The 26157-nt window shown below is 40.3% G+C and overlaps 1 protein-coding gene across 3 annotated transcripts in view; it reads left to right on the forward strand.

Annotated features, from left to right (window-relative positions):
* Window positions 1-26157, forward strand: part of DOCK9 (dedicator of cytokinesis 9) — a 184794-nt gene that overhangs the window by 68625 nt on the left and 90012 nt on the right. For all 3 annotated transcript variants that reach the window (XM_011993804.1, XM_011993805.1, XM_011993806.1), the window contains exons 10-23: window positions 3645-3719; window positions 5205-5345; window positions 5831-6034; window positions 6419-6541; window positions 10054-10136; window positions 10705-10827; window positions 20175-20254; window positions 20339-20526; window positions 20668-20733; window positions 21963-22055; window positions 22756-22879; window positions 23503-23624; window positions 24705-24791; window positions 25469-25558. In XM_011993804.1, coding sequence (XP_011849194.1) covers window positions 3645-3719; window positions 5205-5345; window positions 5831-6034; window positions 6419-6541; window positions 10054-10136; window positions 10705-10827; window positions 20175-20254; window positions 20339-20526; window positions 20668-20733; window positions 21963-22055; window positions 22756-22879; window positions 23503-23624; window positions 24705-24791; window positions 25469-25558 — 1599 coding nt within the window. The remainder of the gene's footprint in view (window positions 1-3644; window positions 3720-5204; window positions 5346-5830; window positions 6035-6418; window positions 6542-10053; window positions 10137-10704; window positions 10828-20174; window positions 20255-20338; window positions 20527-20667; window positions 20734-21962; window positions 22056-22755; window positions 22880-23502; window positions 23625-24704; window positions 24792-25468; window positions 25559-26157) is intronic.

Here is a 26157-nt window from a genome sequence, read left to right on the forward strand (position 1 = left end):
GTTTAAGTCAAAGTTTATTGTGTTTTTAATGCTTTAAACATTGCCAAGTTACTGTCCCAAAAAGCTGTAACAATTCACATTTCTGTTTCTCTGCATCTTCACCAGATGAGTATAAAATGGTATTTTACTGTGCTTTCATTTACATTTTGCTGGTTATTAGTGATATTTTTCATATTTTCATACATTTATTTGCCACTTGTGTTTTTTCCTCCTGACTCGCCTGTTCACATTCTTTACCTTTTTTTCTTCTTTCTTGTGTAGTGTAATAGACTCTGAAGCCAGGCAAACTGAGTTAGAAACCAGGCCTCTATTTCATCATGTAGGTCTTTGGGCGAAGTACCTAACACTCATGCCTTAGTGTCTTCTCTTTTAATGAGCAGGGGTAATAATAGTACCTGCCTCCTAAGGTTGTATAAAATTAAAATGGGCACTTAGGGTATATCTGGCAGGTAGTTATTGGCTGTTATCAATAGTAGCTCTTATCATTACTATTCTTCCAGATACTGTTTCCTGACTCTGGGGCAAAGTCCTGCTCTCCCTGAACCACATTTTTCTACCTCTTAGATTGTATTTGGTAATTCCTTCAGCCACTGTTGGGCATCCTCCCTGTTTAATGCATCATCCTAGACCTTAGGAGGGATAGGAGGAACTTTAAGAAGCCAAATTTGCTTTTTATGTATCTCATAGCAGAGCAATTGATATATATTAGGTAGATTACAAACCTTTAAGTTATTTTTACATCTAAAGCTGTCCCTTCTTTTCCAATAAATGATGTCTGTGGTAAAGAATATATCTGTTGGGTGTTAGTGACAAAATCAGAATGCTTTGTGTCTATTTTGGCTGGTGGTTAATTGTTTTTCTTTTATTATGTCTGCATTCTTATTTGCTCTTTAATTATATGGAGCTCATTAGCAGTTGTTCTTGCTTTATTCATTTCTTATCTTCTAGCACAGTCAACTTGAGACAACAAGCATCTTTCAGAAAGGCATCAGGAATTGCATCTACATTAAGAACCCACTCCTCTGCTCTCGCGTCTGAGAACATAACACAGTATTTGCCTTTGTTGAAGGGCTCAAGCGGACGATTCAGAAGTAGAATAGATAACTGTTGGTGGTGGCTTGCAGCACCTAGTACTGACGGTTTTGTTAGGAAACACCACAGGCAGTATACAATGTAAAGCAAATTCTTTGGGTTCAGTTAAGGAGATTCCACTTGCACATGTGCTTGCTCTTTTGGTGTAAAAAATTAGGAAAGGTGACAGGCAGGATAGACTAAAATGAAGTGGTCCCATCTCCCATATGGAGAGCACCTGCCTCCACCACAGGCAAGTGTTTTGCCCTGGAAGCATAAACAGAAGATTGCAGTAATGCCCCTTCACCTCCATAGCCTTCAGGCTCCCACTGATAGCATCAAGATAAACTTGGTGTGGCAAGAGACTTGAGCCATCATCTTGTTTAACATGTTTACACAGAAATTAAAATGGAACCCAGAGAGGCTGCGTAGCTTGCACAGCTGCTTAACTGAACTAGAACCAGAACCCAGTTTCCTAGTATTCTGGTGCCCATTTTATTTAAACATAGACAGCTGATCATGATAGTTTGGATCATTACTAAAGACCTTTGTATACAACAATCGCATGGCTAAGAAGATTCAGATGCTTGTTTTCTCATTATCCTTGATTGGAAATATAATAATAGAGTTTGCTCTGCCACCAACAGAAGAGACAAGACACCTTTTCTGCTGTGGCTGTGAGTGCCCCACGGAGTGCTGAGATGTGACACATGTCTCTGGGGAAAGTAGCAGATGAGAGAGTGCGTTCTATTCTGACTCCATAGACTTAGCTGTGGAGACTGAGAGTCATGAAGAGCTCTGACAGACAAGAAGAACAGAATATAGACTTAGAGGCACCAGGCATGAAAAATCATAAAGATGGAGATGATTTCTATCTCGTGAATGTCTGAAAAGCCTCTCTCTCTTTCTGTTCCCAAATACCACATCTCCAGCCCCCATCTCTGCCTCCGTCTGTCTGTTTTCTTCTGTGGCTTCTCTTCTGTCCACCTCTTCAATGTTGGGCCCCCAGGATTTTGTCTTCAGACCCACTTCCACCCTCTTCCTCAGGACATCTTGTCCACTCCCAAGTCTGGAACTCCAGCCTTCCTCTTGGCCTTGTGCTCAAGTTTCATCCCTCTAGCTGTCTATTGGATGTTTCCAGTTGGAAATTCCACAGGCATCTCTACCCAGGCATCTCTACACAAAGATGATAAGGATATTACCATCTTTTTGGCAGATTTGTTTTTCCTGAGTTTTCTGTCTTGTTTATGGATTCACCATTCATCAGGCTGCCCAAGCTAGCAATGTGGGATTTGTTAATCGGCCCTGCTGTGAGATGGGGAGACTGGTGTGATAACCCAAGAAAGACATTGTGGGCCTCTGGGTCTTACCCTTTTTAACCCGTTGCCTCAGCTCTACCCAATTGATGCTTCTGAAATGTGGAGCTCGTTTTATTCTCCTACCTAAAATGTTGCAGGATATTTTAGATTCTGAATGAAATCCCCAGTCTTTTTTTTTTAAGTGAAAGCAAGTTTATTAAGAAAGTAAAGGAATAAAGAATGGCTATGCCATTGGCAAAGCAGCCCTGAGGGCTACTGGTTGCCCATTTTTATGGTTATTTCTTGATGATATGCTAAACAAGGGGGAAGTCCCCAATCCTTAGCAGGCAAATCCCAGACTCATTTCTCTTAACTTTTTTTTTTTTTTTTTTTTAATCATGCCCTGCCTTTCGGTTATGGTGAGTGACTTGGTGATTGCTCAGGTGTGACTTGTCCCTTTCCACCTGCTGTGCCTTCTCCTAGAATGTGCTTTTCTCCTTTCATGGCCAAGTGTTCTTGTCCTTCCAGATGGGCCTTCCCTTGGGAGGTGGTCTCTGACTACCACCCCCCAGTCCAAGTTGATTTCCACTGTTACCTTAAACTTTCTTGTGTCCTCTTATTACCTGTTGATATGCTGTCTCCCCACCTGGTGTTCCTTGGGGCTAGGGACTTCCTTCATTCACATTTCACATGTCTCTAGGGCCTGGCTCATAAGAGGTGCTTAATGAATATTTATTGAATTAATCAGCATCTTGTCCTGCAAGATCAGCCATCATTTTCTCTATCTCATCATTCAAAATATTTTCCTTCCTCTTCCCCTTCTTGCACCCAGTCATAGACTGGACTCTGTTAAATCCTTCCTAGCATCTGGGCTCATTTCCATCTTCAGTGTCTGTGCATCCTTTTCATTCAGCCAGGAATGTTCAGCTCGATTCCGCCCCTTCATTCCAAGTCTATCCCATATTCCATTACTTTATGAAGACTTTCCTGACACACAGATGCTTAATTATTCTCTTTTGCTTTCTTTGTGTTGACTTTGGCTCTACCACTGATTGTGAGCTTCAGAAGGGCAGGAATCTCATCGTCACTTCTTTCTCCTCCTGGTGCTTACTTTGTGTGCTGCACATTCCCTGGCACACACAGCAGCTTCTCCAGCGCGAGGCAGAGCTTTCCAGCAGCCTCAGCCTTCAGGACGAGGCAGCTTTTAACTGTATTTGGGCACCTTTGCAAGGAAAGGATTTTGTTAAATGTAATTTTTATTTATCTTGTTATCAGAGTGCCAGAGAAGCAGAAATCAAACTGAAAAGTGAAAGCAGAGTCAAACTTTTTTATCTGGACCCAGATGCCCAGGTAAGAACTATCTAAATGTTTAATATTTAAAACCAAGTGTGGGAGAGAAAATCATCGATGGGCTTATTTGTTTATTTGTTTGCTTTGTTTATTTTGGAACAGCAAGCAAAATAACTATAGAAAATTCGGGGAAAAGAGGAAAAATAAAAATGTGTAATCTCATCACCATAGCATTACTATTGTATTTGATATTTAATAGATGTTTGAAAATTGGGAGAGATTTATTGAAAGACATTCTCAAGTTCACAAAGAACATCTAATTTATCTGTTAAAATAGCCATCAGAAAATAACAGGTATCACTGCAGGTGCCTGGGAGTCAATGATAATTCCCGAGCAGCCCAGGCTCAGGCTCAAATACAAACCTTTTCCATTTAACTTCAATGATAAGTACTTCTCTGTTTCCTCACAGACCTCATAATCATATGTATGTGTGTTTATATGTCTATAATTTTTATCTGCTTTTAAGAAGTTTTTGTTTATCATGGTAAAAATATATATAATATAAAATTTACCATTTTAACCATTTTTAAGTGTACAGTTCAGTGGCATTAAATACATTCTCATTATTGTACAACCATTAACACCATCCTTTTCCAGAACTTCTTCATTTTCCCACACAGAAACTTTGTACCAAATAATAACCTTCCTTTCCTTCTTCCCCCATCCCCTGGTAACCTCTGTTCTACTCTGTGAACTTGCCTATTTTAGGAACCTCATAAATATGGAATCATATAGTATTTGTCCTTTGTTTCTGGCTTAAACTTAATGTTTTCAAGGTCAATCCACGTTGCAGCATGTGTCAGAATTTCCTTCCTTTCTGTGGCTGAATATTCCATTGTATATATATACTACATTTTATGTATCCTTATACATCTGTTGATGGACACTTGGTTGGATACTGGATGGACATTGGTTATGTTGTTCATAATCATAATTTTCAAGCTCTGTATTTTTTCAGTTCACCCATTGAGTAGGCATACCATCATGTCTTTTTTTTTTTTTGAGACGGAGTCTTGCTCTGTCGCCCCGGCTGGAGTGCAGTGGCGCAATCTTGGCTCACTGCAAGCTCCGCCTCCCAGGTTCACGCCATTCTCCTGCCTCGGCCTCCCAAGTAGCTGGGACCACAGGTGCCCGCTACCACACCTGGCTAATTTTTTTATATTTTTAGTAGAGACGGGGTCTCACTGTGTTAAGACAGGATGGTCTTGATCTCCTGACCTTGTGATCCACCAGCCTCGGCCTCCCAAAATGCTGGGATTACAGGCGTGAGCCACGATACCCCGCCCATGTCTTTGACCATTATTATCAACTATGTGTGTAACTACTCTAAACCATAGAAACTGATTGTATAATAGCAATACTATTGTGAGTAAATAAGTGTATATAGCTTTTCCATATTTTATTCTGTTTTCTTTGGATGCATTTATGATGATTTTTTAAAATAAGAGCATAACTTATTTATATGTTTACATTTTCTTTTAAAGAAGCTTGATTTCTCATCAGCTGAGCCAGAAGTTAAGCCATTTGAAGAGAAGTTTGGAAAAAGGATCCTTGTCAAGTGCAATGATTTATCTTTCAATTTGCAATGCTGCGTTGCCGAAAATGAAGAAGGACCCACTACAAATGTAATTTTTCTTTTTAAAAATAAAGATTAAAAAATAGAGGCAGAAGTTTCAGATGTGCCTTTACAGTGCAGCTTGGATAAGAAATCCTAGTCCCTGGTATCAAAGAGGTGCAGTGTTTGAATCAGGATGTGGAGGTTGTTTAGCCTGCAAGGACAGGATGTTCGTGTTGAAAGATGAGGGTGGTAGGTGTGTGCTCAGCTTTGTAGGAGACAGAGTTCATCTTAGATGCTTCGGGGAATGCAACTGTGTTTTCTATGGAGCGGACATTATGTAACAAAACACATAAAGCTAAAATAATTGTTTTGTTTGTTTCCTAAAATGTTTTATAACCTAATTATCTGTATTCTAAAGGATGAGACTGTTTATCTTTAGTAGTAATTTATGGCAACAGTCCTAAATAGGTCTTGTCATTTCTCTTTTGATAGCAACATTCTTTTGTCCCTGTTTGAGTCATAGTGATCGTTGGATTGTTTTGTTTTGTTCAGGTTGAACCTTTCTTTGTTACTCTATCCCTGTTTGACATAAAATACAACCGAAAGATTTCTGCCGATTTCCACGTAGACCTGAACCATTTCTCAGTGAGGCAAATGCTGGCCACCACGTCCCCGGCGCTGATGAATGGCAGCGGGCAGAGCCCATCTGTCCTCAAGGGCATCCTTCATGAAGCTGCCATGCAGTATCCGAAGCAGGTGGGGAATATGAGCCCAGCATTCCTACTACTCAGACTCACCTTGCATGCTATGTAAATGCACCAAAAATGCTCAAATTAGACCTTGTAACGCAGAAGTGAGGTCATTAGACTCTTAATTAATAGTATTTATTATTAGACAGTAAAAGCAAGCTGAGAAATAAGTGGCTTTTAATTTCATTTTTTCTTTCTAAATGTTCTAGTTACCTCCCTCACCAAATAGACTTTTTGAGCAGGTGATGAACTATTTGTCAGCTAACTAGTTTGACACTGGGTGCTTTTTACTAGTTGTCCTGTTTCACTGTTCTTTGCTGTTTAATGTTCATGGGATTTGTTTAACGCAGCTGTGAATTCTGCTGCCTGAAGAAAATTCTTTGTCTCCTAGGGAATATTTTCAGTCACTTGTCCTCATCCAGATATATTTCTTGTGGCCAGAATTGAAAAAGTCCTTCAGGGGAGCATCACACATTGCGCTGAGCCATATATGAAAAGTTCAGACTCTTCTAAGGTATGAATGGCTTTTAAACTTTGTGGTAGTAAAAAGCAATCTGAACAGAGGCATTTATGTGAAACTATAAATGCTTAATGAAATACAACATAAGCCATATTTACGCTCTAAAAGACGTAGAATATGCTGCATGTATTTACTCTGAACTTTATGTCGTTATTGTGAAAGAAATGTAGTCCTATGTGTAAATAAAGTGCTCCACTTGACTAGACAATTCTGACCTCGTAAAATAATTTGCAAAGGAATTACCAGCTTAATAGTAAACTTTCTCTGTTAGAAAATACATGTATGACATTCAAATAAAGTTCCTTATATTTGTTAATGTGCCTGTTGGGTCCTGAAATTATATTTTGGTCCACTTACACTATATATGAGGCTGGAGACCAGGAAATGCCTTTGGCTCAGATGGCCTGGCCGGTAGTGTCAGTGATTCAGGTCCACTTGGTTTTCGCTAGAGGGGGCAGAGTTTTAGGTGGAAGATGGAAAGAAAACATACATGATGTATGTTTGGTTTTTTTCAAAGCAGTGTTCATTACTCGGGAAGTGCCTAGGCATGGACATACCATAGCATTATTAAATATTAGAGGTCATCTAGTAAAAGATGTGCTTTCGTATTTCAGGACACTGAGGCTCACCAAGGCTTAGTGACCTGCTCAGTGTCTCACAGCTGGAGCTGCCAGAGGGCACTTGACTGCCACTTCGTAGCACCTTGTGCTACCTGGTTAGTGTAATCTGTTGAGTGCTATTATCCTTGCCAGTTTTATGTATTTTTAGTTCTTTTTTTTTTTTTTTTTTTTTTTTAATTTATGTGGTCATCTGAGAGGCCTGAATTCACTGACAAGGACTGGTCCACATACCCCAGAGGCTGTGAGTGAAGTTTACTAAGTTGGATTCAGAGTTTCTTTTCATCACCTCTGTGGGCACTCATGCATCATAGCTGTGTCCACAGGATGCAGGATGGCCATTGAGAAATGGGTTTCGGGGTCAGAAACCTGGGTGCTGTATACCTAACTCACCTGGGTCCTTTGGACAAATCACATCACCTCTCTGGCCTCCAGATGTTCCTTCTGTGCATGAAGGATGATGTTACTTCCTGCCTCTGCCTTCCTCATAGGGACAGTGTTAGGAGCAAACAGATCATGTATGAGTCAGTGCTGTGGGCACCATAAATCACAGAAAGCCCAGAAGACGTCGTCATTTATTACAGCCCCAGTCAAGTAAAAGCCCATTTACCCAGGCACATTGTTTCCAACAGTAAGCGTTTTTGGCTGATGAAAGCTGTGTAAAGTTTGGTCTCTGGAGAGAAGCTGTTTTATTTTTTTAAATCAAGTCTGTAAAACCTTGGACAAGAAGCTCTTTTAGCTCTTTTATGTTTTGATTAATAATCAATGAAGGCCCGAGATAAGATCTCCTCCCCCGACTGTGTATGCAACACATTTCCAAGGCCCATCCACACCAACTTTGTTACTTCTGCCTGCTGCATGCATGGTTTGAAATTTGGCAGCTCATGTTGGTGTAAAAATCACATATCACTGTAGGCTAAACTTACCTCTGCACACTCCTCCATGTCCACTGAGCATCTGCTGAAGTCTGCTTTTTCTTCATTATTTATGGAATGTAAAGCTCATCCATGTGTACATTATTCATGCATTTACTTTCCTGCCACCTCCAAAACATTCAATTAAAGCAGGAATTAAGGCTCAACCATCTTCCTTTAGCACAGTTTTGGCAGAAATGTTACAGTGAGATGATTTTTTTCAGTCTGTCAAAGTTGTTTCTTCATGTTTTCCAAGATGGTCTAGAACATCATTTAGAGTAAATTTTCATTTTGGAGGAAATTTTTATGAAAAGTCTCTGTAGGTATCTCCTGTGAATAGATGTTTTAAAAATAAAGAGAAGGGGGAAAAGGCCCAAAGGGCAAAAATAGGTTTCTTACTCTGACTTTCACACATACTGTGTTCTATTTGCACCCTTCATATATCTGAGAGCTAAGTCCTCATTCATTGCAGAAAAGGCTTATTGATGTCTTATGTTTTAGCCTTAAATTTTATGAAATTACTGCATTTTACTCCACAACATATTCATCGTTGTTAGGACCAAAAAATCTTGAACCTGAGAATGTTTGAGTAAATTGACCCTGCAGCTAGGCAGATCATTGTACCCTAAGACTGATAAACCTAAGACCCCACTAAGTCGCCCCATCCAAGGAGGCAAGAACATACCTCACTGGAGAATGGGGGAGGTCCCAGATGAATCCCTGACGTCTCTTCCAATTAGGATTTATTTTCCAGGTTACTCATGAAGGCAGCAGTTCCTACAGCATGATCATGGTAGGATTATAAAGTTTCGCAACTGGCAGGGGTCATGAAAAGTATAGCCCCCATTTTCAGGTGTGGATAGTGGAGCCCGGAGAGATTTGATGACCTGCAGAGTCAGACAGCTGGATTCAGTGTGACTTAGAGACAGACAGCTTTGTCGTCTAGATCCTTCTGGATCCTTCTAGATCCTTCCTGTGGCTGATGGTGCACACAGATCACCAGAGGTCTTGTCAGAAGGCACGTTCTTATCCAGGAGGGTTGGGGCAAGGCCTGAGACTCTGCGTTTCTACAGTGATGCTGATGCTGTAGCATACTTTGGCTTTGGAGCACATTTCCCAAAATCGGTTGACTTTGATATACTTATGTAAAAGACCCTTCAGTAAAAAAAAATAAAAATAAAAAATTAAGTAATGTAAAAGACCCTTCACTGTGACTCTGAGACAATCAAACTTTACACTGATGACAAAGCACTATCATAGTACAGACTAATTTGGAAAAATTAAGCATTATCGTTTTTAGCAATAGGGGTATAGATGATTAATAATAGGCCTGCCTTAGGCTAAAAGCAAATAAGCTTTATTGTACACTCTGAATTAATCAGTCGATCTACAGCAAACCAAAATTAATTATTAGAAAGTAAAAATAGCAGTAATTCATATTTAGAAAGCAAGAGTATAGCATTGAGAGCCCCGGCCTAACTGAAGTCAGTATCTTAATATCTTACCCCTTATATTGTGGAAATCAGCATAAGCTAGTGCACATTAGGAGCTGTGAAAGCTTAGTATTTTAATTAATGTTCTCATTTAAATCCTAATAATGTGATATATTTTGGTATGGATACCAAATAGTAATTATTAATAACTCAGTAGACTTATAATAAGTAGTATTTAGTCGTAAAGATGTATGAAAACCTCTGAAACAGTGTGTTTGTTGCCTGTAAAGACCAAAGAAGAGACATGGATTTTGGAAAGTCTTCATTCTGTATTCTTTGAGAATCACTGCCAGAGAATGGCTTAAATAAACTACTCTGCACAGAGTGTGAGTGCAGCCATATTCATTACTGTATGATTTGCTTTTCTATGCATCTGATGTTACGGTAAGGACTTATTTAGTGAGTGTGTAAGGATGGCTATTTAGGTCACAGTTCTTTCAGTGAGATACAGTATCTCATAGCTTTATTCTCATGTCTTCAAGGTGGCTCAGAAGGTGCTGAAGAATGCCAAGCAGGCATGCCAAAGACTAGGACAGTATAGAATGCCATTTGCTTGGGCAGCAAGGTAAGGAACACCTTGTATACCTTTTAAATAGATATAGATAGATGCATGGATGGGTCAATCGGCCTATTCTGTTTGTTCTTCAGAGACAAAGAGGATTTGAGTGTGTAAAATTGAGAAATACGTAAGCCCAAATTTTGAAAAAATCATTTAGTAGAGTCACAGAGAGGAAAGACACTGTCTGGAGAGGTGCTACCTGGAGGTGGCAGGGTGCATGGGAGTGTTAGCTGCAGAGCTGGGATTCTAGGACCCAACCATGTGCCTCCAGCTGGAAGTCAGGGCAGTCCAGTGTGGCCTGGGGTGATCTTTATCTCTTGACTCTACTTGTTAAGCATTTGACTTGCGTATGTTGTTTCCTAAGCACAAGCCATTGACTGGAACTGTTTTCTATGTAAATTGATTTAGTTGTCCTCATCCCCGTAAATGTTTTCTATGTTTTTAGATAATGAGATTTCTGTTGGCTATAGCCAATGGAATAGTAATTAGACTTCTCATAGAAACCAGATTTAAATAATGAATTGATTTTGGTGTTTTGGAAACCCAGTTTAGAAATGTTGCTTTGCCATTTCAGGACATTGTTTAAGGATGCATCTGGAAATCTTGACAAAAATGCCAGATTTTCTGCCATCTACAGGCAAGACAGCAATAAGCTATCCAATGATGACATGCTCAAGTTACTTGCAGACTTTCGGAAGTGAGTTTCAAGGTCTTATTTCCACACCTGAAAGATAGAAGCTGTGTAGTGAGGAGGGAGGAACAGGGGAGCAGTCATTTACGTTGCTGGATTTAGACATCAGACGGGATGGCAAATGAGCGTGGAGCATTTCGTCAAACCCTTAAGAAGAAAGATGGAATGAAAATCAGAAGAATAACTGGTTAATTTGAATTCTGTAGAGGATGTTTTGGGCGGTGCTGTGAAGGGTGGGTTGGGTAGGATTGAGCCTAGGGGGTAACGAAACAGTTGAGGAACCTTGTCAAGAGGTGAGAAAGGACTCAGCAAAGCCACTGCAAGTGCAAACAGGAAGAAGGGGACAAATTCAAATCGTGTCAAAGAGATACGATGATTGGGTCTTGGCTTCCTGGTTGGGTGTTGGGGTGGTAATAGTCTAAGATAAATAACTTGCAAGGTATCTAACTTGAAAGTTTCTCGCACCAGTTGCTGCTTAGCTTATGGCGGCATTGCTCCACTCTGCCTGTGGCCTCACATGGTCCTCTTCCTGTGTGTCTCTGTCCAAATTCCCGTCTTAGAACACTAGTGATAAAGGATCAGGGCCAAGCCTAGTGACCTCATCTTAACTGATTGCGTCGGCAGAGACCCTGTTTCCAAATAGGTTCCGTTTATAGGTACAAAGAGTTAGGACTTCACCATGCTTTTGGAGGACACGATTCAACCCATAAGAGGGAGCAAGGAATGTGTGTAACATCACAGGGCTGGCAGCTTCCCCAAGTCAGTCTTGCCCGAGGGTCTGTGCCCTTAATCTCTGTGCTGTTTTGCTGCTACATCCTAAAGAGTTCACTTCTGAGCCTTTGAAGCTGATTTTCTTTGCTAGGGAGATAGGTCTTAGAACTTTTCTGGGGAAATTCTGGGAATGTGAAAGAGCTGAGGGCACTAGAAGATGTGAAATGAAAAGAATAGCTGAGAGCCAAATGCTAACTATTCTATGCCAAAGATATCCTTGTTTTGTTTGTTTTTTGTGCATATCAAAATAACAATCTTATCAGTTTGTCTAGAATTCAAGAATGGTGGTTTAGCTTTCTTTAACCTCATTTTACCATTTTCTTATCTCTCTTCAGTAGTAGGAATAGAAAAGATATGAGTCATAGAAACAGGCTCAATAAGTTCTAAAAACATAGCGATTTATTCCTAATCAGAATCCAATCACGTCCATGTCAGCAGGTGACTTCAGCCTTCACAGCGATGTGAAATCCCTTGTCAAGAGGCTCAAAAAGGTAGAAAGGATTCTCAAGGTCTCTTTCAGTTATGTGATGATACAGTTTTTGACTGTCTTGATGTTTCCCCTTTTTGGAGCTTTAATGAGAAGTGCAACCTCAGTTTTGCTAGCATCAAGCTAATCTTACCTGGACAGATGTTAGCCTGTTCAGCAAAGCAGAGTGCATACCCACTGGGCTGATTTGGAATGAACCTTTCCCAGTTCATGTAGGGAATTGGAGAACGGGGAGAAGAGGATGCTGGTGAAGGATGAGGCCTGCTGGGTTAGCCTTCCAGGGTTCCTGAACTGTACAGGTGCCCCAAATTCCCAGTCACTATGTGACAGTTTTATGACCTGGTAAGGACACAGGTCTTGGCCAGGGAGTGCCCCCTGGATCTCTATGAATCTGTTATTCATGAAAGACTAAATGAAAGAATAGTACCTTATTTTTACTTTTAAATCATAGAGGGTCTTTAATTTACAAACATAATACATGTTCATTTTAGAAATTTTGAGAAAAACAGAATAAAAGGATGAAAAAAGGTTTACTACTAGTTTTACCCTTCATGATGAACTTTTGGGGAACATTTTTTTTTGTTTTTTTTTTTTGAGATGGAGTCTCGTTCTGTCCCTCAGGCTGGAGTGCAGTAGCGCGATTTTGGCTCACTCCTGCTTCAGCCTCCCAAGTAGCTGGGACTGCAGACGCCCACCACCATGCCTGGCTAATTTTTGTATTTTTAGTAGTGACAGGGTTTCACCATATTGGCCAGGCTGGTCTCGAACTGCTGACCTTGTGATCTGCCCACCTTGGCCTCCCAAAGTGCTGGGATTACAAGCGTGAACCACTGCCCCCAGCCTAGGGGGGAACAGTTTTTTTTTTTTTTTTTTTTGAGACGGAGTTTCACTCTTGTTGCCCAGGCTGGAGTGCAATGGCCTGATCTCGGCTCGCCGCAACCTCCGCCTCCCAGGTTCAAGCAATTCTCCTGCCTCCCTAGTAGCTGGGATTATAGGTATGTGCCACCACACCCAGCTAATTTTGTATTTTTAGTAGAGATGGGGTTTCTCCATGTTGGTCAGGCTGGTCTTGAACTCCCAACCTCAGGTGATGCACCCGCCTGGGCTTCCCAAAGTGCTGAGATTACAGGCATGAGCCACCGTGCCCGGTTGGGAATATTTTTTTTACATTTTATTTATTTACATTTTATTTTAGTTTATCTTATGTAGCTATGATCATACCAAATATGTGATATTTCCCTGCATAACTCAAGTATTTTCTGAAAATGTGATATACACATTTTTATAGACATCATTTTTAATGCATAAGTATTATAATAGTCCATTGAGATAGATCACAGATTGTTTAACTCTTCCCCCATTTTTTGACTTTTTTTTTTTTTCCGAGATGGAGTCTTGCTCTGTCGCCAGGCTGGATGGCAATGGCACCATCTTGGCTCACTGCAACCTCTGCCTCCTGGGTTCAAGCAATTCTCCTGCCTCAGCCTCCTAAGTAGCTGGGACTGCAAGCACCCCCTACTACACCCGGCTAATTTTTTTTTTTTTTGTATTTTAGTAGAGATGGGGTTTCACCATGTTGCCCAGGCTGGTCTCAAACTCCTGACTTCAGGCAATCCGCCTGCCTCAGCCTCCCAAAGTGCTAGGATTACAGGTGTGAGCCACCACACCTGGCCATTTTTTGACTTTTAATGTGTTTCTGATTTTTCAGAATTATGGCTATAAGCCACAGTTAGAATCTTTAAAAAATCTTCTCTATTGGTAGTGGGTAATAGATTATCATACATACTATATTATCATATAGTAATTATTGTCATTTTTTGAGTTTCAAGAAAATTTCATTCTTACTAATGTTTTCAAAACCCAGTCACCTTTAGTTGGATAGATTTCAATATTTTCTTTCACTCAACTACCATGCAACTCTGAATAACCAATAGGTAGGTCTGTGTGGTCTTAGGAAAGTGAATACACTACATTATTAAGGAAGAAAAATGTATCTGTGTGACTACATTTTTTGAAAGAAAATATCACATATTTCTTTTGTATGTCAATGAAAGAAGTGGATAAGCAAGTAGTTGTCTAGATGGAACGATAGGCATAAAAATAGCTATTTAGGATATATGCCAAATAATCATGGTTATCTCTGAGGGATGGGTTGATGGGTGATATTTCATCTTCCACTTTATAGCATTCTGTGATTTTTATATGAACTTTTTTAAAAAAAACACTAACACTTTTATATTCAGACAAAACAAAGAATGAAGTTTTTTATATTGATGGAGGTTGCAGCCCTGTCTCAGAAGTCACTTCCTAGGCTGGTTAGCCTGACACTTCCCCTCCTCAGGGGCAGCCCCTGCTCATGGTCCTGTCTTCGGTGGAGGCTGGGGAGTGGGGCTTCACATGGCCACTAATCTGAAAGTGATCGGAGCAGAAAGCCCATGGCCAGGCAGCAAAGAACACAGGGAAAACCAATGTGGCTTCTCTTCTGCACACCATTTCTTCATGCGTGTGCTCAGTGGGAGGGCATTGGTGTGAAGAGTGTGCTCCAGGTGGCCAGTTAGAGACCCAGAAACCTGAAAACGGGGATCCAATGCTGACAGCAGAGAAGACGCAGCGGGGTAAGTGAGGCCACTCTCCTCAATAAGTATCCAAAGAAACGTTGGTGCCCACTCCCCGCATTCTTCACAGCAGAGTTAGGGGAAGTGGAGGATTCCTTTTTCATTTTTAAAAAAACTTTGTAGTGCTATTTTTCTTTCCTCTTTATTTTTTACAGGAAATAATCTCATGTCAGTGGCCTGGGCACCAGCTTGGATCCAAAGCTATTGTTTCTACCCCCATGATCATCTCAAAATGTTATTTAATAATGCATGAGAAAAATTTCTTCACACTGTCTCAGTCTTTACAAAACAGCTGCCAAAGCTCATAAGCCACTTTTCTTTTTCCCTTGCAATAATTACCCAGGGATATGTTCCAAGATTTAGTAAGAAAGCGATTCTGTCAGATAGATGATATTGCTGACATTTTATAAGAAGAGAGACTTAGTATTTTCAATTTGATTTGTTTATGGTGGTATCTCCTGGATAAGATGGTATCTTATCTTTTTTAACTTCTGCAGGAAATGTGAAGGCATGAAGGCGAAGTATAAAAATAGAATGTTTTCTTTAAAATGTAGACCTTTTCAATGGTACTACGTTGGATAGTTTAGGTAATAATACTCCTAAGGTTTTGCATATGCAACTTAATGTATCTCTGTTTATTTGTACACTCATTTTCTTTGCATCCAAGTGTTACAGCTTTACCCCTATTTTGCTCTGGTTACACTGCACTCAAGCCAGGTAGGGCTGCTTGGCTTTCTCTAAACTCACTGTGGACTTCCCTCTGCCATGCTTTTCTCTCTGTCCAAATTGTGTCCCCTTCTTGCCTCCTCAAGCAGCACATAAATCACACACACAGCATACACACCTCCCCTTTTCCTTTGTCTCTCTGAGGGAACTCTACTCATCTTTCAAAGCCCAGTCTGTAGCTCACTTCCATGCTGGGAGACCTGGAGGCGGTTACTTGGCTTCTCTGCCTGAGCCTCCTCCTCTTTCTAAGGGTGGATAATAATGGCCCCTGCCCCCTAAAACCATGGTGGGGAATAAATGCAAAAGGCATTAAGGTGATTTCTCCCACCGTGAATACTGATATCATCCCTTATTCCCTCTCATTAGATCTAGATACTCTGCCTTCTGGTAGTGGTTCGTCCATACTCTGTGAAAGTAATTGCCCTCATATGCCGTAAGTAGCTTACAGTATCGACTGGACTTTTGGCTTGAGGAGAGAAATCATATCTTGTTTGCATTCCTCCATGGTCCTGAGTACATACATTGCAGTATATCCTAACCACTTGATAAATGCTTATTGAATTTTCTTCATAGACATAAATTCAGTGATTTTTATTTAAACAAAAATATCTCAAATTTCTTTCAATCATATATAGTTGTTTTTTTTTTTTTCTAAGTGACACCAAAGCTTTTAGGGAATATTTCCTTCCACAAAACACAGTTAGAAGATTAAAGTCACCACCAACAGCAGTCCAAACACACCTGTATTGCCAGCTAATCATTTTAATGAGCCAATACAGGAAGTCAGAAAGGGAGGACCAGGCTGCAGAAACACTGAGATAAGGACCCTAAGTCTGCGGGCATGGGAGGACTGCTAGTTGGTGACACCATTCTCCTTTCCTCTGTGGGAATTGTTGAGTCAGCAGGAATGGATGGGCAGTGGGAAGGGAAAATTTTCCTCAGAGACAGTTTGAGCCTCACTTCTATGTTCACACACAGGCAGGAGCAGTTCCCAGAGGCCAGGCATCCTGCAAGTGTCTGTATTGCATGCTTATTTAATTCGTGTAATTTTAAGATGAGTTTTCATGTTGAAGTATTATTTTATAAATTTTGCAAAGAATATAGGTACTCTCTAGCAAAACAAAGCAAAAAGACCAAAAACTATTCTCAGTCATGAAATAATTCACTTTGTGTAACATGCACACACCACCACTTTGGAAATGCATAAAAAGGCAGTAAAATCTTTACTGCCTGTCAGTGTTTAATGTCTAATAAACCAGATTCAACAAAAACCGTAAACTTTTGAAATGGGTTTAAGATTGGGTTTTTGAAAACTTAAAGCTGGCAAAAAAAAAAAAAAAAAAAAAACTTTTAAAAGTACATGTGCTACATAATATGGAACTAAACTCAGAAATGTGCTTGGAAACACATGGAAAGAATGCCTTTACAGAAGCAGCAACTAGAAGTAAAATCTCTCAGCAGAGGGAGGAAATAGAATAAGAAATAACTATAGTTAGGCACAGAAGTATACATTATAGGAAGATTTTCAGTGAAGATCATTCAATTAAAATATGTTGCTTAGAAACATATTTTAATTGTATTCCATCTCTCTCAAAAATTTATATGTGGAGGATGTTGGAGTGATCTTAAAAATGGTGATGGGCCGGGCACGGTGGCTCAAGCCTGTAATCCCAGCACTCTGGGAGGCCGAGACGGGCGGATCACGAGGTCAGGAGATCAAGACCATCCTGGCTAACACGGTGAAACCCCGTCTCTACTAAAAAAATACAAAAAAACTAGCTGGGCGAGGTGGCGGGCGCCTGTAGTCCCAGCTACTCGGGAGACTGAGGCAGGAGAATGGCGTAAACCCAGGAGGCGGAGCTTGCAGTAAGCTGAGATCCGGCCACTACACTCCAGCCTGGGTGACAGAGCCAGATTCCGTCTCAAAAATAAAAATAAAAAATTGGTGATGAAGATGCCTGTTCATTTATAGGTGGAAATAATTAGGAGGGGTGAAATCCGTTACTCTTGCATACTTACTTACGTTTAAAATATAATTTGTAATAAACAGAATATTTCTAACTCGAAGCAGATACAACTTCATAGGTGTCTCTAAAATTTGGGGAATGCAGGGTCTTGTGATGTGTTGTAGTGTTGAATTGCTCCAATGAAGAGGTGAGCAAGGCACCGTATGTCAAGAAAATCAATACCTTCATAAAACCACTGGTCTGAAGGTTGACGCCCCTGAAGAGCTCTGTGTGAAGCTCAGAGAGGCTCCCACAAGATATCATCATAGGAGAGTGCCCAGAGCTTGGGAGACAGTCAGTGGAAAGCTCTCAGGAAATGACTGACCTGACCCTTGAGGGAGGGCTGCTGCCCCTCCTCCCACCAGGAGAAAAGGATCTTGTGTGTATGAAGCAGCTCATACCGCAGGCACAGGGGAAAACTGCAGGGGAGTGCTCGGCTGTACCCGGAGAGCTCTTGGCCAGAAATCTTTCAACAGAAGGCAGATCGTGTGAAAAATCATTGACTTACCTTCCTGACCATTACCTCTTTCAGGAACTGTTCATTTAAACTCAGGTGTAAACAGAAGACAAGTGGAAATGAGAGGGAGGGACCCTGGGAGAAAGAGATTTAACAACTTAGAGCTGGCGATGGGCCACGATGGATCTTCTCAACATCGTGTCTAGTCTTAAGGATGCAGGAATTTAGAAATTTTAGGGAAGTCCTAATTCAGGTGAAAAATATTCCAAGTTGTACTGAGGAGTGACGCGTGAGGCTGCTTAATAGACAACAGTCATGTCCAAGGAATTTGCAAAATAGGAGGTAGGAACTTGTCAAAAATGGAAACAAAACCAAATGCTGAATCTGCCAGTCCCTGTGCTTTGGTGAACCTTGGCAACGTTCTAAAGGAAATCTGAAACAGGTGGCTTAGGAAGGACGGTGAGGCGGCATTCTGTTTCCTAGGACTAAGTCACGTTGTGTTGAACTAGTCATCCTAACCGCATTTCTTCTCTTTGTAACTGCGCTGCTAGGCTGGTGTAGTAGAGGAGTGCAAAGCTTTCAGCAGAATGTTTTTACCACGTGTGGGTGCCATAGTAGCCTGTGAACGAGTGAGAGAAGCACTGCACACGTGAGTGGGCAGTTGTTCAACTGCTGGAAAAACCAGATGCTAGGGAGGGTGATTAATGAGCTAGTGTCAGTCTGGAAATGGGCCTCCAGAGACTTGGGAAGGAGCCTGTTCTTGGCAATATTCTGTGCAATATCTTTATCAATGACTTTTATGAGACTATAAAATGCTGATTAAATATTTTTGTGGCATAAAGCTATTAGGAATGTCTAATGCAGTAGATGTTAGAATCTGGATCTAGGAGGACTTCGATAAACTAGAAATAACTCAAACATAATATGATGAAATTTCGGCAAGACAAAAATTAAATTCTCTTCTGAGGTCCAAAAATATAATTATATAAATAAAAGACAAAGAAATTAGCATGTGAAAAAAGATGTAGGGATTTTAGGTGACTACATTTCCTGTGAGTCACTAGAATGGTATGGCTACCTAAAAGTAATAGCTTTGGGGCTGTGTTAGTAGACAGGTGTATTGTAGAAAACCAGACAGGGGCTGTGCACCCAGCTGTGCACCCACACTGGCCAGATGTATGCGGTTCCAGGCACCATAATATAAATGGCAGATTCTTCTGGGAGAGAATGACACTGGGGCAAGGTACATAAGTGTGAGAATAGAGGGCTTCAGAATGTGCGGTATAGGTGACTGAAAGACAGAGGAGCATCACTAGACCCCTTGGTGAGTAGAAGTTTCAGGGAGGTGAATTTCACCATGCTGTGAGGAAGAGCAGACTAGTGTCAAAACGGCTGGGCCAGAAGTCTCATTGTCACTAGGAAGGGTGAGGCAGTAGCAGCACTTGTCAGGAGTGTCACAGGGGATTCCTGTATTGGATTGAGTCCGAACAAATGTTAATACAACAATTTCAGTGAGCTTTGACTCTGTACCCAGCATTTTGCTGGATGCTGGAGCCTAAGATGATTTCTAGTTCCTAATGGTGGTGATTGTATTTTTTATTTTATTTTTTATTTCAATAGGTTTTTGGAGAACAGGTGATGTTTCCTTACATGAATAAGTTGTTTAGTGGTGATTTCTGTGATTTTGGTACACCTATCACTTGAGCAGTGTACACTGTACCCAATTGTAGTCTTTTATCCCTCACCCCACTCCCACCCTTTTCCCCAAGTCGCCACAGTTCATTGTATCATTCTGATGCCTTTGCATCCTCATAGCTTAGCTCCCCCAAATGGTGATGATTCTAAATGAGCCAAATATTTATGGTGAGGCTGGAGTGGTTCAGGAACACTTGATTTATAACTGTTTTGCTGATATTCTTTATCTAGACCTGTACTGTGCAGTGCGCAGCCACTAGCCATGTGTGGCTGTCCTGTGAAATACAGGACGTCTGAATTGAGATGTGCTTTAAGTATAAAACCAGTAATACACATCTGGTTTTAAAGACTTAGAGTGCACCTTTTTTATACTGATTAAATACTGAAATGGTAATATTTTGGACCTATTTGGTTGAATAAAGTATATTATTAAAATTAATGTTATTAGTTCCTGTTTGCCGTTTTGCGTGAGGCTACTAGAATGTTTAAAATTGTCTTTATGGGTTGGTTTATGTTTCTCTTGAAAGTGCTGCTCTAGAGTGTTGCTTTTAGAGTTAACTTACAAATGTTTGATTTTTCTCTTCTTTTGTTTGCAGACCCGAGAAGATGGCTAAGCTCCCAGTGATTTTAGGCAATCTAGACATTACAATTGATAACGTTTCCTCAGACTTCCCTAGTAAGTGTCAGTTCTACATAATAGACAGAATTTTTGTTAGTTTAGTTTTTACTTCAGTTTGAATTATTTTGAATATCTTTTCAGATTATGTTAATTCATCATACATTCCCACAAAACAATTTGAAACCTGCAGTAAAACTCCCATCACGTTTGAAGTGGAGGAATTTGTGCCCTGCATACCAAAACACACTCAGCCTTACACTATCTACACCAATCACCTTTACGTTTATCCTAAGTACTTGAAATACGACAGTCAGAAGTCTTTTGCCAAGGTGAGTGTGAACGTGGGGGTTTCATTCTTGATGTCAAACCCTCCCTTTAGATTCAGCTTCCCATGTTCTTTTATAAATATTTACATAGTCTGACTTTCTGAGTTTTTTTTCTTATTCTGTTTTGTTTAACTATTGCTGCAGGCTAGAAATATTGCGATTTGCATTGAATTCAAAGATTCAGATGAGGAAGACTCTCAGCCCCTTAAGGTTTGTTTTTTGTTTTTTTTTTTAAATGTATGTTCACCTACCTATTCTGATTTTTCCATTTTCAAAATGCACTTTCGTGATACCATACAACCAAAACAATTTAGCACATTTTAATTGACACAAATCAAAAATAGATAATGTTACGATGTATAAACATATATGCTGAATCTTAACGAATATGGAATATTTAGGTTCTTGCTCCTAATTGACTGTTTTTTTATTCTCTTTAAGGATGAAAGTTTCTTATACATACTGAATTCAGCAAACACTTACTGTCCACCTACTATGAGCCAAGTGCTCATACTGTCAGTGCTATGAATTATGATATGAATAATGTTGATAACAGAAATAGTAATAACTGATCAACAATCGATGATCTTTATTAAATGTTTACTACAGTATAGTAATAATCACAGCAATAGATTATAGGCAACGTTTATTGAAAGCTGTTTGTACTTCAGGTACTGTTCTAGTGTGTGTTTAACTATTTTGGTTCTCATAACAGTCTTTTGATGAATTAAGTATTATTATTATCCATATTTTTCAGGTGAGGGGAGTAGTGCAGAATTTATTGCCTCAGGTAAAACATTAGTGGAACCAAGATTCAAACCCAGGCAATCTGCCTCCGTGACCCAAATTGTTTTACTGTGACTATGTGAAAGTGACTTCTTAAGAGAAGAAGGAGACAAAGATGCAAAAAAAAAAAATATATATATATATATATATAAAAATATAGTTTCTGTCCTCAAGAAATTCAGTCTAGTGGGAAAAACAGCCATGGAGAAAAAGATCTTGGTGCACAGATGGTAGGAAATGGAGTTTTGGACAAAACTGAAAATTAATACAGAAAAATGCTGAGGGGACACATGGAAGGAGTTGACAATTTCTTGAAGAATGCTTGAGTGTTTTCTTGATGCACAGAGAAGCAAAGGTTATTTGGACGGAAGAATTGCATAAGAAAAGGCATGGAAATGTGAAAGGGAACAGTGAGCAAGGCGTCATCCAGGGCTGTGACCTGGAAGGGCAGAACGGGGAGCAGGCAGGTGGGCTTTGAAGCAAGCTGGAAGGTGGGCAGGACCCAGCAGTCTGGGGTTCACAGGCCTGGGGTCTGTCAGAAGTGGCGATGTTAAGTCTACGCCGTAGGAATGCCTCCTTCTTTACAATATATCCGAGTTTAATTTCTTACTCAATCGAACCCTGATGTTTCTCTTTGGTAACTCTTATTTTAGTGCATTTATGGCAGACCTGGCGGGCCAGTGTTCACAAGAAGCGCCTTTGCTGCAGTTTTACACCATCACCAAAACCCAGAATTTTATGATGAGGTAAGTGATGTATTCAAGGGAAAACTTGACCAGTTTTTAAGGGAAACTTTAATGTATTTGCCTGGTAAAGCAAAATTCAGGAGAAGCTGCATATTACCCTGAAATTACAGAGATAGAACTGCATGTTGAAGTATTTCTTATATATGTTTTTTTCTGATTGTAAAAGTAACATTTTCATTTTTAAAAAAATAGAAACTTGGAAAATGCAGATAATACAGAAAAGAAAAAGTCATAATCCCACTATCACTACCACAATTAATATTCTGGTTTATTTCCTTTCAAATTCATACTTTAGTTACATTTGTTGGACCTGAGAATCTTTCTTTCTTATCATTGGATTTGTTTACATAAAATTGTAATGTAGTTCATTGAAACCGTTGTATGCATGCTACTTTGGAATGTTCTATCCTGGTTCTTCATAATGCCTTGGCTGTGGTAACTTAGCGTAGTAGTTACTATCATGTGTTTTCCAATTCTTTCTAGAAATACCATCAACTCTCTTCCTGTTTCTGAGTGGTGAATTCAGGATTCATTTCTTGCTTGGCATAATTTATAGTCTCAGTATCTTTGAGTGCAAATGTTAATATCCGCTCGGAGAACAAGTGCACGTTTGTGCATTGGGTAACACATAGTGTCTCTGCTTTCACTGAGAATTTCTGTGTTTTTAGAATATTCGGTTGTTATTTTGTCTTCCTTGCAGATTAAAATAGAGTTGCCCACTCAGCTGCATGAAAAGCACCACCTGTTGCTCACATTCTTCCATGTCAGCTGTGACAACTCAAGTAAAGGAAGCACGAAGAAGAGGGATGTCGTTGAAACCCAAGGTTGCGGGGGGTTCACCATTCCTTTGATTTTAAATAATTGAAACATTAGGTTCTTAAATTGTAGTAGGATTCTGAATTTCCATGTGTTTGCAAAGGGATCTTTAGATGAATTTTGTAGGTAACGGATATGTAGCATGTCTGGGTTGCATATGTAATTTTTTTTTTTTTTTTTTTTTTTAATTTTTGAGCTCAAGCTGTCCTCCCACCTCAGCCTCCCGAATAGCTGGGACTATAGGCATGCACCACCGCCCCCTGGCTAATTTTTGTATTTTTTTGTAGAGACGGGATTTCGCCATGTTGCCCAGGCTGGTCTCGAACTCGTGAGCTCAAGCAATCTGCCCACCTCTGCCTCCCAAAGTGCTGGGATTACAGGTGTGAGCCACCATGCCCAGCCTGCATATGTACATTTTTATAAAAGAAGATTGTAGAGTTCTAACCCCAAAGAGGCCTAAGTACATTGTAGACAATGTTCTACAGAGATTACATTTAGGGCCTTTTAAATTTCTTACTCTAATTGATATGAAAAGTTCTTAAAAATCAGAGAGTTTTACATTGGCTTTCTTTCATAAGTTTTCATACACTCACAGTATTTTGTTGTTGTCGTTGTTCTTTGTTTTCAACAGTTGGCTACTCCTGGCTTCCCCTCCTGAAAGACGGAAGGGTGGTGACGAGCGAGCAGCACATCCCGGTCTCGGCGAACCTTCCTTCAGGCTACCTTGGCTACCAGGAGCTTGGAATGGGCAGGGTATGTCACATTTTAGGATCGGTTCATCCCAGTTTCTTCAGAAAACATTAAAGAACAACTACAACAACAACACACAAAAAGCACACAGTGTTTTTGCTCTTCCACCATTTTGATTTTAGTTATTCATTTTCAAGTGAACTTTGGCCAATTGAAGGCAGTGCTGTTAGCAGCTACCGCAATGTCAGAATTACGGTTTGGGCATTTTGTAAGCCCTGATCAGACTCTCTGCTGAGTGGTGTCTCAGCAGAGAAATAGAGACTTGGAGATTTGGGATAAGGTCTGTCTCTGCCAACTGGCCATGCTCAAATAAAGATGAGTTCTTAAGGTCATGCAAACTATTAGGAATTTTCCTCTAGCTTAAAGTAAGTCAAGTTCGCCAAATCTCTCACCCACGTGGTTGCACATTCTGAAACCTTTCTGATTCATGAAAGCCTAATTTTCCCCAGATTTCTTCAATTGCTTTGTTGACTTTGCATCCTTTTTAGCCATCTTAAATTTTATAGACTGCAGCTTTATAACATGCTTAAATAAAGCCTGTTCTTTTTATGTTTGTCTGCATTTAAATAATGCCAAATTTGAGTTCATATTATAGACAAATAGTTAAATTTTCCCAAAGAAGAATAACTTGTATAATTGAGCGTGACAGAAAAACTGAGGTTTCAAAAGTTGAAGTTAGTGTGAGCAGACGATTGACCCTTTGCCCATGCCAGGCCTGCATATTGTGCTGTTTGCTTTATCTGGCACCTTTTACTGTCTCCTTCAGAATCCTGAGCTCAAGTTGGGTTCAGATACTGGTATAGTAGGATTCTTTTCCTCTCAAATGAACAATAACTCACACAGCTGCAAGAAACAGAAACGATAACTTAGAAAATCCAGTAATAAAAGCATTGTACTTTGGGGAAAGAAAGGGGGCAGAAACGTGTATCATCTGCGTTCCTGCTGTGGGCCTGGCACAGTTGCCAAGTCACTAAAGTTCTCTGGGCCCTCTTTTCAGTCCCTCGTCATTACCCTCATTGATAATCATGTTAGAGCCAAAATAACTAATATGTAGAGATATTGTTCCCTCCATATTTTTTTTAGCATTATGGTCCGGAAATTAAATGGGTAGATGGAGGCAAGCCACTGCTGAAAATTTCCACTCATCTGGTTTCTACAGTGTATACTCAGGTACGTGCTCCTTCAACAAAATTAGCAGTGGCTGCTCTGTGACTAAGTTTGCACCATTTTGCAAGAAGAAAAAAATCCTAATGTGTTATATTACTATTTTTTTACTCTATAGGTCTTTTTCTAAAGAAAGTACAACTGAGGTGCTCATATGTATTCATATAAAAGACTAGAACAAGCATCATTTTCCAACAGATTTCCTCTTTTGTGGGAGGATCTTCTTGATGTTATTATTTGTACATGATCAATTTTTAGTCTTAATAAGATGAAGCTGGGCACAGTGGCTCACACCTGTAATCCTTGCATTTTGGGGGGCCAAGGTGGGCAGATCACTTGAGCCCAGGGGTTTGAGAACAGCCTGGCCAACATGGCAAAACCTTGTCTCTACAAAAATACAAAAATTAGCTAGGCATGGTGATGTGTGCCTGTAGTCCCAGCTACCTAGGAGGCTAAGGTGGAGGGGATTGCAGGAGGCTGGGAGGTCAAGGCTGCAATAAGCCATGGTCGTGCCACTGCACCCCAGCCAGGGCGACAGAGCAAGACTCTGTCTCTAAAAAACAGCAACAACAACAACAACAACAAAAACAGCAAAAAAGCATGCTGCAAGAAATAAATGCTTTTATTTCCACAGAGTGTATACTAATAGACTTTCTTCTTCTTTTCCTTTTTCCCCACCGCAGGATCAGCATTTACATAATTTCTTCCAGTACTGTCAGAAAACCGAATCTGGAGCCCAAGCCTTAGGAAACGAACTTGTAAAGTACCTTAAGGTATCAGATGGCTTTCTTAATATCCCCTTTTGAATGAGTTTGGTGTAGGCTGGGTTTTCTCTTTGGTGATGAGTGTTGTTCTCACCCCTTGGAAGCTCTTACCTGGATGTCTCACATCGGTAGCTTCTATGAGGTTTAGATAGTGGCAAGGAGTGGACCTAGGAACGGCACTACTCCTGCCTGTGTCCTAGGCCCATGTATCCTTTGCTCAAGGCAGGGTCTCTAAAACATACTGTTTCTCATGCATGGAAAACCCCTCACTTGAGATGGACCTCCCTGGGTACCAAGCACAATGATGGGCACAGAAGCAGCGACTTCAGTCCTCACCCTTAGGGAACTTCTAGTTCATTGTAGGAGATACTATAAACTTGGACTGCATGCTAGGCAGACAACTCAAAGAAATAATACACAGAACCAGTCCCAGCTTTGTGCAAGGGGTTCCTGGAGTGTCTAAGCAGCAAGAGCCAGGCAGGGTTTGTCTAGGGGAGCTTCATCCAGAACGTGGTTGTGGGGAGCATTTTGGAAAGGGGAAATAGCTAAAAGGGCATGGGGACAAAACAAGAAATATGAGAAATGGGATAGAAATTTGTTTGGTTTAA

Source organism: Mandrillus leucophaeus, unplaced genomic scaffold (assembly GCF_000951045.1).
Source record: "Mandrillus leucophaeus isolate KB7577 unplaced genomic scaffold, Mleu.le_1.0 Scaffold434, whole genome shotgun sequence".
Classification (NCBI taxonomy): Eukaryota; Metazoa; Chordata; class Mammalia; order Primates; family Cercopithecidae; genus Mandrillus; species Mandrillus leucophaeus.